Raw genomic sequence first — 12,670 nt, forward strand, 5'->3', positions numbered from 1 at the left:
CCCTAGAAGGCAGGACTTGTCCCTCCCTAGTGAGGAAACTGAGGCTCAGAGGGGGAGGCCGGGCCAAGGTTACACCACCTCTGGAAATGTAAGCACCGGGTTTCGTTCCTCCTCTTACTGGCTCCAGTGTATAATGCCCTCTTCCCAGCAGCTTCCCTAGCTTTGCCCTTCATCAGCCTTTTGTGCTGCCCCAGCAGTCCCTGGTCTGTTGGCCACGTTTGTCCTTCTGCCTGGAGTTCAGTCCCCAATTCAGTCCCCAGCACAAGCCCTGGCACACAGCGGGCATTCTTTCTTCCTACCCTAGAGCATCTCGTCTTGAGTTCTTATAACATCTTTTGCCCTGGATTGTCATGATCTGCCCCCGAGGCCAACTGTGAGTCTTGGGAAGACCGTTACCCCCTATGCAGAGAACCTAGCCCTGGGCTTGGCATCTGATGCAGTCGCACAGCCTGACCCACATCAAGTGCCTGGACTAGCTAGTTTTGTGACTATTGAGGCTTGGTTGCCCCACCTGTGGAATGAGGATAAAAATCAAGCTCCGCAGAGATGAGGATTTAATAAGCCCTTAGAGCAGGGTAAAGTGCTCAGGAAAAATCCACCTGCAACCCCTTCCAGTAAGGGCCTGCTGTCAAGTTGCTGGCCCTGAGGCCAGTTCTAACACCCTCACTTTATTGGAAGCACCGTGAAACATATTTTTCCCACAGAAGGCACTCAGCTTCTTCCTCCACCTGGGGTACCATAACTGGCTCAGTAAGGGAGGTCCTCTGGTACCCTAAGATGGTTCAAGTCCACAGACTTGACAGAGGGGAGAAGATTGAGAGAACTTGGGGACACCACAGTAAAGGTAGCCTCCACCAAGACAGCAGGTCCTCTGGGAGAGCTGGCAGTAACCTGAGACCTGATGCCAGGCTGGGTATGGGGAGTGAGCTAGCACTGCACCCAACAGAACCCACCCTCCAGCAGGCTACTGTAGGCCACCTCGCCATGTGCAGCAGCTCAGCTCAGCACAGGGAGGACAGAGGGCCCTGGAACTGGAAGAAACAGATCAGGAGGAAATGGGAACACCTGCTCAAAAGGGGGCTACTCTCAATCCCTCCATGGCCAGCCATGCCACAGGGTGCTCAAGTCTGCACCAACCCTCACCTCAATGCAAAAGCTCCAGATCCTTTTCAAGAAAACCTCCACATACAGTCGGCAAACTGCCCTGGAAGTTGGTGGGGCTCTCAAACGAACAATGCCCTGCTTTCAGTGGGAAAAGGAAGCTCTTGGGCCCTTCCCATCTGCCAGAGCAGGTGTCCTCTGAGGGGACAGGCCAACTGGAGGCCCCCTCAGTCCCCCTCAGTCACTGGCAAGGATAACAGCTTCTTACATTTCAGAGCATTGTACAATGCCTTCTTAAAAGAAAAATAACCTTACTACTCCCTACAATGTTCCCACAAGACAGGGCATTCTCCAAGTGAGAACAAGGAAGCACAGATCTCAGAGCTTCTCCCACATGTAGGTTACAAGGCTAGGACTCTTCTGTTTGTAATTTTGTTTATTATTGAATCAACTTGAAAACACATAATCATGTGAAGAAGAAATTCCACAAATATGATGCAGCTTCTTGGCCTCAGAGCCAGCGCCGGGCTCCTGTGTGCGTGTTGAACAGGTAATCTCTGCCTGTACCTGAGCTCAGATGGTCAGGGGAGAGGGAGGGTACTGCCGGCTTCAGCAGAACTGCCTCCCTCCCCTAAGGGCAGGGAAAGGTATTCCAGGACCCTTGGTGTGACCCCCTCCCTTCTGCTTGATCTAGCTTGTCCCCTCCCTCCTTTCTCAGCACATCCTTTGAGGTCTGGCTCAAATGCACAGGAAGCATCCATGGTTCCTGGACACCAGCTCCCCTAAGCCCAGTGCCAGATTACTCTGCTATAATTCATGGTGACAGTGGAGCATTTGGGGGCCTCTTCCCTCACCACCTTCCCCCCTTTCCCCCATGGGCAGGAACCAGATCGTGTTCCCCAGGTGTTTGGCAAACACTGGCTGAGGGGTGAGTGGGGGTGAGAAGAGACCCCATTCAGGGAAACAGTAGATAGTGGATGCCTGGTGGGAGGCAGAGATATTGAAATGGGGTATGGAAAGAAAGTGGGCCCAAGTAGAGAATGGTTTGAAAAGAGCGGGACTCACGGGGGTCCTGTGCTCTGCCATCAAAATGCTGCTGAGGTGAAGAATGAGAGGGTGCAATGAGTTGAACCCTGCCCATGGGGAGCAGGTGGAGGCCTGCCCCCAGAAGGGTCAGGAGCCCACCTGCCTCCTCCATGCTGATGGTGCTAGTATGGGCCCTCCCACAGGGACAACCATCCATGGGAAAGGGGGCAGGCTTGGCAGGGGAGCACTCTGCAGCAGCCTCAGTGCCCACTGCACAGGATGGTAGGTTGACATACCAGGCTCATGACACTGCTGGGTGCCTGGGGTGTCTCCATCCTCGGTGCCTCCATGAACCCCTCAACGGACCCCTCAGTTCCCTGGATACTGGGGCAAAGTAGGAGCTGGAGTACAGGATAGGGCTCTGGGCCCCAGCCTGAGTTTAAGAGATGGACTTCCAGGCATAGAGGTATGCAAAGGAGGCTTACCTGTTTAGCAGTAGAGCCTGGGTTGGTTTGCTTGGTGCCTGTAGCACCTGGGTCAACCTAAAATGCCAGGAGGAGGGACCAAGCAGTGAGAGCAGCAGACCTGCTGGCTCCAGAAACCAGCACCATTCATCTGCCCCTTTTATTGGGGATAGCCTATGTCTGTATGCAGTGCCCACATTGTTACTCCCACCTACCCCTGGGTTCAGTTCTGTGCTCACAAGAAACTCAGAGTCTTAGGGGAAGGTCAGGTTTCAAATGGAGGGCAGGGGTCAGAAATAGGGGTAAATGCCCAGTGCATGACAGACTCAGATTCTAAAGCCCTGGGCCTCGTCTCATTCCAAGACTGGGTTCTGCCAGCGATGGAGACAACTTTCTCCCAGTGTATCTCTGCCTCTAACCTGATGACCACTGGAAGGAGGGCAGTCCTCCTGAATATCAGTTTGTCTGCTCATCAACTTGGGCAATCTTGGGTAAAACCAGCTATCACAGATGCGATCCATTAGTGGGCTGGGGGGAGGCAGTCAGTACAGGGATAGCAACCCTACCCCCGCAGGAGCCTGCTGAGGAGCCAGCCCAGAGCCAAGAGGAGAAGCGCACTGGTCACTGTCAGCACCACCACAAACCAGGGCTCTGGCTGCCAGAAAGCCTCCGTGTCTGTCACAAGCAGGGGTGTCATCATTGAAGTCACCTGAAATGGGGCCACAGCTTCACCACTGCCCCGCCAAAATGCCCTGATCATCCAGCCTTCAAAACCCTCCAAGGGCTGGGCCACCCCACACCCCAGATTTCTCTTCTGTATTGCCAGGCTCTTTGCACTCAGCAGTTCCCTCTGAAATGCCTTCCCCCACTGTTCCACCTGGAAAACTAGGTCCCTGCATCCTCCAAGATCCTTTCTTCCCACCCACCAAGGGCCTGAGGACCCCCCTCACTGTGGCTCTGTGGGTGCTGGTGGCCACTGTGCTGGCCCTCCAGGGAACTAGATGCACAATGACAGTGGCTGTGGTGCTGAGGTGGGGGGTGGAGGGACCTGCATCGGCCACACGGATCAATAGCTCATAAGTATGGGGCTGCTCTGGCCAGGAGGGCCCCAACATGAGGTCGTTGTGCACCAGGACAGCTCCTTGCAGGCTGAATTGGCTCCGACTATTCCCTGAAAACAGAGTGGCAGAAGAAGGGGACCATTGCTGGCCTGCCTCTCCCCCACAGCCCAGTGGTCCCCTTGGCCCTCACCTCCCACAATGCTGTAGGAGAAAGCCAGGCGCTGTGGCTCGTGGGGCACCCGACATGACACTCTGGTCACCTCCATGCTGCGGCCCAGGTGAGTGTGGATGGTGAGCTCCTGAAATGGGGGCTCACACTCGGGGGCATGGTCGTTCACATCCTGCAGGCAGGTAGTCAGATCACCCACTCCCAAACCCCCAGGCCAGCCCCTCAGCCTCCTCCCACCACAGCCAGAACCTCGGTAACAGGCAACAGGTTCCAAAGCTTTCCACAATGAGGCCCCACCCCTCTCCAGCCAACCAGCGGAGGAACCTGAGGCAGAGTGGAAAAGCAGAAGGCCGGAGGGAGATATGAACTCTTTCCAATTCTTTCCAAGGCTTCGGGGCTCAATTACCTCCACCTCAATGGTAATGGTGCAAGAGCCTGAGCGGTGGCAGGTGGGGTCCTGGTCTTGGCTATGGTCAGTCAGCAGGACAGTGAGCCTGTGCAACTTCTGCAGCTCATAGTCCAAAGGCCCCAGGAGGTGAACCTCCCCTAGAAGGGGTGGCCACTGCCTCAGCTTGCAGAGCCAACTCTGGCTTCGCCCCTCCATCCCAGCCCTGGGGTGGGAGTACCGCTGAGATGGTCCACAGCAAAAGTGGCAGACCCGCCAGGGGTGGAGTACTCAATGCTGTCGTGCGGGTAATCCATGTCCTTGCCCACCACAGAGCCCAGAAGAGCGTGGGGCCCTGCATCCTCACGAACCCGGAATGTGCGTGGGACACAGGCTGGGGAGAACTCGTTGACAGGTGTCACCATCACCAGTACTGGCACCTCAGCTGGAAGCCATTTGGCAGTCAGGGAGCTGGCCTGGGTTGCCCAGCCCTGCCCTGGCGTCTTAAGGAGGTAGAGGCTCTGGAAGGAGGAAGGGCAATAGCCCTCCCCTGCCAAGGGGTCTCAGAGAGGAGAAATGTGCCTCTGCCAGGGGTCTTTGGTGGAGACAACCCTGCCCTATTGGTTTCCGAGGGAGGAGAGATGACCTCATCCTGAGGATAGGAAGAGGGGTATAGAAGAACCCAGTCCTGAATGTCCAGGCCTGGGCATGGTCACTCACTGGTCATCAGAGGCTGACCACTATCAAGCACCAGGATGGAAGCTGCATGATGAAAGCAGGCGCCAGGAGTGTCACAGTCCAGTGTGGCATTCACCTAGCCAGAGGGGCCAGAGGGTGACGCCCAGCCAAGGCCTGGGAGAGCCTTGAGCCACACTGGGCTGCCTCAGGCCAGGTTACTCACAGATAGCCTACCCTGACCCTCCGTTTTCCAGACTGTAAAGCAGGTTGACTCCACCACCATCTCCTTCACCCTCATGGTCTCGGCTCCCGCAGACCATTGGCCCACCCCCCTTCCTGTCCAAGCACTCTGCACATGGGTCTGGGGTCGGGGACTGGGCACCTCCAGGACTCTGTCTTGAAGGCAGAGGCTGGCTGCGCCAGCAGGGCTGTGGAACAGCAGCTGGTAGTCCAGGGTGGAGCCAGGAGAGTCCGGGTCAGTGCAAGTGAAGGTATTCAGCACGGTGCCCACAGGCGTGGTCTCGGGGATTTGAGTCCTGGGAGCAGAGGGCAGGGCGGCAGGGCGGGAGCTGGGGCTGGGCGGCGAACCATGGCTCTAGCCAATAGCCAAGGTAAGGCTCCCATATACTCACACCAGCAGCGCTGGTGTGCAGCGCGGGGGCCAGCGGTTGACCGACTGCACGTCCACCCTGAAATCAAGCTCGGCGCTGGCCCACGGCCGGAGCCGCTCAAAGGCCTTCACCCGCAGCCTAGTGACCGCGGCGTCTGGGGCTTGCGCCAGCTCCAGGGGCGAGGTTGTCCGGACCACTCCGTCGACTAGGCGGGTTGGGAGGGCGGGGGACGCAGAGTTCGGCCCCGCCCCCAGCTCAGTCCAGTTCCCACCCTCCCACGGATCCGCTGGCGGGGGAGGGCGCAGAGACTGACCACTTGGCCACCTCCTCCAAGGCTCGCTTCTAACTTCGGGCCCCCAAACGCGGCCTCGCCCCAGTTTCTGCCTCGGCACCAGGCTCGTTTCTCAAGAGAGCGAGGTGGTAGTGCGGGTCGCTTCTAGACCAGCCGCAGAGGCATCCCCTTACCCGCCCTCCATGCCCCTCACCGCGTCCGATGGAGAAGAGCCGGCAGGGCACTGGGGAGAGGATTTCGTAGCGCACATTGAAGCCCCGGGCCTGGACCTGAACCACCTTACTTCCGGGGACCAGGTTCTCCGGGATGGTGATATTCTGGGCTTGCTGCCTGGACCAAAATGGGGGCACTGGCTCCTACTTTCTCCCGCCACCCTGGCGGGGTCTGCGGACCCCTCCCCTGGGTCTTCCGTGGTACAGGAGCCAGCTGGGGATGCTCCAGCAGCCCCACACCTTAACCCTACTCCTAATTCCCTGGGGCTAGGTCCTGCCTTCCCCACTGTTCCCAGGGTAGGGGAGCCTTACAGGAAGGAGACCTGGCTGGAGGGAGCAGGCAAAACTTTCACTGTCAGCATCCCACAGCAGCTTCGGCCTTGTCCAAAGGTCACCAGGATCTGAAGCTGGAAGACCTGCGGTGCACACAAAACAAGAAGGGAACCACGGTGTGTGTCTACCTGTATATCTGTGCCCAGTCGTCCCTTCAAATAGGCAGCGCCACCTCAGGACCTCCACAAGGAACCCCGACACTCACTCCTCCCTATGACCTGTCACTCTGCTGACAGATATTCCTTTGTGTCTCACTCTTCTGGGTCATAAGTCCTCCTCTTAGGATGCATACAGCCCCCAAAAGAGTAATATCTGAATCATTCACAATGTGAATTATCATCTTAGAGTTGCTAAGAGTCAGTCACTAAGACGTGGAAGTTTTAAAGAAGGAACTTCTCTAACCTCCTCCAGACTACACTAGGCACTGTACCCAGAGCTTTCACTTCCTGTGTGACTGCTCAGAACTTTCTCCTTTCTGTAAGGGGCACCATGGGCTCCTGGAGCCAGGGATCCCTCTTCTTTCTAGAACTCCAGAGCCCAGCACAGAATCAGGCCAAGGTGCGAGTACAGCCAGCATGGGGCAGCAGGTACAGGTGTGGGCTATGTCTGGAAAAGGCAGCATGATTGAGGAGGTCAGGAAAAAACAAACCTCCAGGAGGTAGTGGCTCTGCCCATTTTATGCCCAATTCATGGATATCTCCAGGTCCCAAGTCATGCTCACCTTTTGAGCCTGGCCTTTGAGGCCCTGGGATGGCGCCTGCAGCCAACCCTGCCCATTGATAGAGAAAGGTCCAGGGAAGTATGGCGGATCCTGGGCACTGGTGATGCTCATCTGACAGGACAGAGATGCTGGAGGCCCCTTCCCCAACCCTCAGTGCCCCAAACATCCCTGTCAAAGTCCCCCAACAACCCAGCAGGTACCTGCCCACTCTCAACTCTCCCATACCCTGCCACTGCCACTCTAGCCTGGGCTCCCCCCAGCCCTGATCCTCAATCCTCTCTGCTTTTAAACTAATTATTTTGTTTTTAAACTAGATTTCTTTTGGGGATTGCAAAAATTATACAGAAATTTCATGGAGAATTCAGAACACACAGAAGAACTTTAAAGAAGAACTCAGCCCCTGAGATGTCCCTATGGGAACAACCATAGTCATTGGGGGGTGGGCAGCCCTCAGTGGCTCTCTCCAAGAATATGCATCATTGCTGAGGCTCAGCTGTAGACTAAAGAATCCTTCTGCAGGCTATGCTTGGCCAGACAGGGGCTGGGCTTGGTCTCCCCATCTCCCCCCGACCCTCCACCCTACCCCCCACCACCACCACTGCCCATGTGCAGGGCTCACCTGGGCTCCCTGGCCTGGGAGCAGCAGAGTGTACAGCCGGGTCCCAGGTGTGACAGTTTCTGGCACCTGAATGATTTCCCCAGCTGGCCAGAGGGGAGGTCATGGGGGGTTCTGTTCAGGTTATGCCTGCCCACACCCCCTGCCTGCTGTCCCTGGCCTCACCTGGGCTGGCAAATCGACCAGCACACTGGATACGACCAGGGTCCCGCTGCACATCCACAGAGAGTGGTCCCTCCATCACATGGTTGCCACATGTGAACCGCAGCTGCAGCTCATAGTGGTTCACTGTCAGGGCATCCAGCCGGGCCGAGCTGCTCAAGGTCATCTGTGGCAGGTGGGCAGTGCCATGTGGGGCCTAGGATCTCCATCCCCCTATGCCACCTCTGGCTTTGTGAATTTAGGGTCTGTCCTTGTTCCCCCATGGTCCCCAGTTGTGCCCATGACCCTACCTTGCCCACATAGATCCCCTGCCATCTAGTTAGGCTAGGTGGGTTGAAGAAGGTGGTGGGGGGCTGCACATGGAGCAACTCCAGCGTGGGTGTGTGTGAAGAGCAGTTGAAGGAGAAAGACTGAAGGATGGTGCCAGGTCCCTGGCTCTCAGAGACATTTATGAACCAGGGCAGGCAGTGGAGGTCTGTGAGGAAGAGACGATTCAGGCTGGAGGCCCCCATTCTCATGGAACCATATACACAATCAGAGTCCCTCCTTTCTGCCTTAGGGCCTGGCCACATCCTGGAGACAAGCAGCCAAAGTCCTTCCTTGTCCCCCACATCCAGCCATGGGTCAGCTCTTTTCACAGACTGGGAGTGAGAACTTGGTCGAGGAAGCAGCCAAGATAAGGAATGAGGGTCGGGGATACAGATCTTTGCCCTTTCCTGGCTCCCCCCAGCCCCTGTCCTCCATGGTAGCTTATCTGAGAGGGATCAGGACTCCACTGTGGAGTCAGGGGGTGAGAACTGGAGTTCCCCCACCCACCAGCTCCTCACCAGAGACAACCAGAGCAAGAAGAAGCACCAGGGGCCTGAGCAGCACCATAGTGGCCTGAAGATACAGACAGCAGAAGAGACTACAGAAAACCAGAAGTGATTGTCAGTCCCACCCCGTTGCCAGGTCAGTTGCTCAAACAAAGCTGGGCCTCCAAGATTCTAGCCCTGCCCAGCCCTGGTGACTGAGCTCTAGACTCGACAGTCATCAAGAGGCCTGGAAAACTCCATTTTTTCCACTGCTCCCAATGAATTCCCCTATTTATTACTAGAATTCAAAGGAGATGTGAGGGGAGAAGGATCAAGCTTCAGATAGGGAAACTGAGGCTCAAGGAAGTCTTGGTCATGCAGTCCTTGGAGACAGAGCAAGCACAGAACCCAGGAAAACTGGGCCCAGGACCTGCTACCCCACAGAGTCTGAACTCCAGCTGCCCACTCCCATTAGAACATTATCTGCCTAGGGACTTCCCTGGTCGTTCAGCAGTTAAGAATCCACCTGCCAATGCAGGGGACACGGGTTCGATCCCTGGTCTGGGAAGATCCCACATGCCACGGAGCAACTAAGCCCGTGCACCACAACTACTGAGCCTGCGCTCTAGAGCCCATGAGCCACAACTACTGAGCCTGCGTGCCACAACTACTGAAGCCCGCGCGCCTAGAGCCCGTGCTCCACAACAAGAGAAGCCACCGCAAAGCCTGTGCACTGCAACAAAGAGTAGCCCCCGCTCACCGCAGCAATGAAGACCCAACACAGCCAAAAAAAAAAGAAAAAAAAAGAACATTATCTGCCTATAAAACCTGAGCCCAACCATCAACAAAATCTCTCAAAACCTGTGTACATTCAACAAACAAAAGGTATCCTTGGTGATAGAAATAAAAATGGTGGTTACTTTTGGGGATATCAACTGGAGGGGACAAAAAGTGGCCTCCTGGAGTGGCTGGTGATATTCTATATCTTGATCTGGGTGACAGTTGCACAGGTGTCTACAGATTTTAACATTTATAGTGCTGTACCTTTGAGAGTTGTCTGTTCACTTTATTTACATTATATGGCAGTGTTTAAAAGGTTGTCTACACATGCCCTCTCCAGTTCTTCACCTCTCACTCTCTTTTCTACCCACTATAGTTGAGCTTGTCCCTCTCTCCATAAAAATGCCCTCGTTGGGGTCCTCAGAGACCTGCAAACTGCAGTTTATTCTCTACTCTCACCTCCTCGGCAGCATTTGATGCTTGCTCCCCTTGGCTCCTAAGTGCCCACACTCTCTCAGCTTCCTCCCACCTCTCTGGCTGCTCCTGCTCAGTTCCTTTGCTGGTTCTGCTTCATCTTCCCTACCTCCACCCAGTGGAGTGTTCTAGGGCTCAGTCCTGACTGCTGCCATCCTCTGTCCACCTTCCACCTCACATCCAGGCACATGGCCTTAAACACCATCCACTCAGACTGGTTCAAGATGGTGGAGTTGAAGGACGTGCGCTCACTCCCTCTTGCGAGAGCACCAGAATCACAACTAACTGCTGAACAATCATCGACAGGAAGACACTGGAACTCACCAAAAAAGATACCCCACATCCAAAGACAAAGGAGAAGCCGCAGTGAGACGGTACGAGGGGCGCAATCACAATAAAATCAAATCCCGTAACTGCAGGGTGGGTGACTCAAAAATGGGAGAACACTTATACCACAGGAGTCCACCCACTGGAGTGAAGGTTCTGAGCCCCACGTCAGGCTTCCCGACCTGGGGGTCCGGCAACAGGAGGAGGAATTCCTAGAGAATCAGACTTTGAAGGCTAGAGGGATTTGATTGCAGGACTTCGGCAGGACTGGGGGAAACAGAGACTCCACTCTTGGAGGGCACACACAAAGTAGTGTGCACATCGGGACCCAGGGGAAGGAGCAGTGACCCCATAGGAAACTGAACCAGACCTACCTGCTAGTGTTGGAGGGTCTCCTGCAGAGGCAGGGGGTGGCTGTGGCTCACCATGGGGACAAGGACACTGGCAGCAGAAGTTCTGGGAAGTACTCCTTGGTATGAGCCCTCCCAGAGCCCGACATTAACCCCACCAAAGAGCCAGGTAGGCTCCAGTGCTGGGTCACCTCAGGCCAAACAACCAATAGGGAGGGACTTTAGCCCCACCCATCAGCAGACAAGCAGATTAAAGTTTTACTGAGCTCTACTCAGCAGAGCAACACCCAGCTCTACCCACCACCAGTCCCTCCCATCAGGAAGCTTGCACAAGCCTCTTAGATAGCCTCATCCACCACAGGGCAGACAGCAGAAGCAAGAAGAACTACAATTCTGCAGCCTGTGGAAGGAAAACCACATTCACAGAAAGATAGACAAAATGAAAAGGCAGAGGACTTTGTACCAGATGAAGGAACAAGATAAAACCCCAGAAAAACAACTAAATGAAGTGGAGATAGGCAAACTTCTAGAAAAAGAATTCAGAATAATGACAGTGAAGATGATCCAGGACCTCGGAAAAAGAATGGAGGCAAAGATCCAGAAGATGCAAGAAATGTTTAACAAAGACCTAGAAGAGGGCTTCCCTGGTGGCGCAGCGGTTGAGAGTCTGCCTGCCAATGCAGGGGACATGGGTTCGAGCCCTGGTCTGGGAGGATCCCACGTGCCGTGGAGCAGCTGGGCCCGTGAGCCACAGCTGCTGAGCCTGTGCGTCTGGAGCCTGTGCTCCGCAACAAGAGAGGCCGCGATGGTGGGGGGCCCGTGCACCGCGGTGAAGAGTGGCCCCCGCTTGCCACAACTGGAGAAAGCCCTCGCACAGAGGCGAAGACCCAACATAGCCAAAAATAAATAAATTAATTAATTAAAAAAATAAAATAAGGTACCAAAAAAAAAAAAAAAAAAAGACCTAGAAGAATTAAAGAACAAACACCTAGAAGAATTAAAGAACAAAAACAAACAGAGGTGAACAATACAATAACTGAAATGAAAAATACACTAAAAGGAATCAATAGCAGAATAACTGAGGCAGAAGAATGGATAAGTGACCTGGAAGACAGAATGGTGGAATTCACTGCTGTGGAACAGAATAAAGAAAAAAGAATGAGAAGAAATGAAGACAGCCTAAGAGACCTCTGCAACAACCTTAAATGCAACAACATTCGTATTATAGGGGTCCCAGAAGGAGAAGAGAAAGAGAAAGGACCCGAGAAAATATTTGAAGAGATTACAGTCGAAAACTTCCCTAACATGGGAAAGGAAATAGCAACCCATGTCCAGGAAGCTCAGAGAGTCCCAGGCAGGATAAACCCAAGGAGAAACATGCCGAGACACATAGTAATCAAACCGGCAAACATTAAAGACAAAGAAAAATTACTGAAAGCAGCAAGGGAAAAATGACAATAACATACAAGGGAACTCCCATAGGTTAACAGCTGATTTCTCAGCAGAAACTCTACAAGCCAGAAGGGAGTGGCATGATATACTTAAAGTGATGAAAGGGAAGAACCTACAACCAAGATCACTCTGCCTGGCAAGGATCTCATTCAGATTCGATGGAGAAATCAAAAGCTTTACAGACAAGCAAAAACTAAGAGAATTCAGCACCACCAAACCAGCTCTACAACAAATGCTAAAGGAACTTCTCTAAGTGGGAAACACAAGAGAAGAAAAGGACCTACAAAAACAAACCCAAAACAACTAAGAAAATGGTAATAGGAACATACATATCAATAATTACCTTAAACGTGAATGGATTAAATGCTCCAACCAAAAGACACAGGCTTCCTGAATGGATACAAAAACAAGACCCATATATATGCTGTCTGCAAGAGACCCACTTCAGACCCAGGGACACATACAGACTGAAAGCGAGGGGATGGAAAAAGATATTCCATGCAAATGGAAATCAAAAGAGAGCTGGAGTAGCAATACTCTTATCAGATAAAATAGACTTAAAAATAAAGAATGTTTCAAGAGACAAGGAAGGACACTACATAATGATCAAGGGGTCAATCCAAGCAGAAGATATAACAATTATAAATATATATGCACCCAAC

General features: G+C 53.8%; 1 protein-coding gene across 1 annotated transcript; it reads right to left on the bottom strand.

The window, feature by feature from the left end:
- Positions 1–1,612: 1,612 nt before the first annotated feature.
- On the bottom strand, positions 1,613–8,707 carry CDHR4 (cadherin related family member 4). The gene is made up of 19 exons (XM_061195365.1): positions 8,659–8,707; positions 8,122–8,306; positions 7,835–7,997; positions 7,673–7,755; positions 7,054–7,164; positions 6,312–6,415; positions 5,981–6,117; positions 5,517–5,700; positions 5,267–5,420; positions 4,927–5,020; positions 4,448–4,651; positions 4,228–4,367; positions 3,843–3,993; positions 3,542–3,762; positions 3,158–3,300; positions 2,613–2,669; positions 2,424–2,511; positions 2,167–2,194; positions 1,613–1,668 (listed from the first exon to the last, which is right to left on the bottom strand). Exons 1-19 carry the CDS (start codon positions 8,705–8,707, stop codon positions 1,613–1,615), a joined length of 2,352 nt encoding a protein of 783 aa, XP_061051348.1.
- Between the last annotated feature and the right edge of the window lie 3,963 nt (positions 8,708–12,670).

The sequence above is a fragment of the Eubalaena glacialis genome, chromosome 7, assembly GCF_028564815.1.
Source record: "Eubalaena glacialis isolate mEubGla1 chromosome 7, mEubGla1.1.hap2.+ XY, whole genome shotgun sequence".
Lineage (NCBI taxonomy): Eukaryota > Metazoa > Chordata > Mammalia > Artiodactyla > Balaenidae > Eubalaena > Eubalaena glacialis.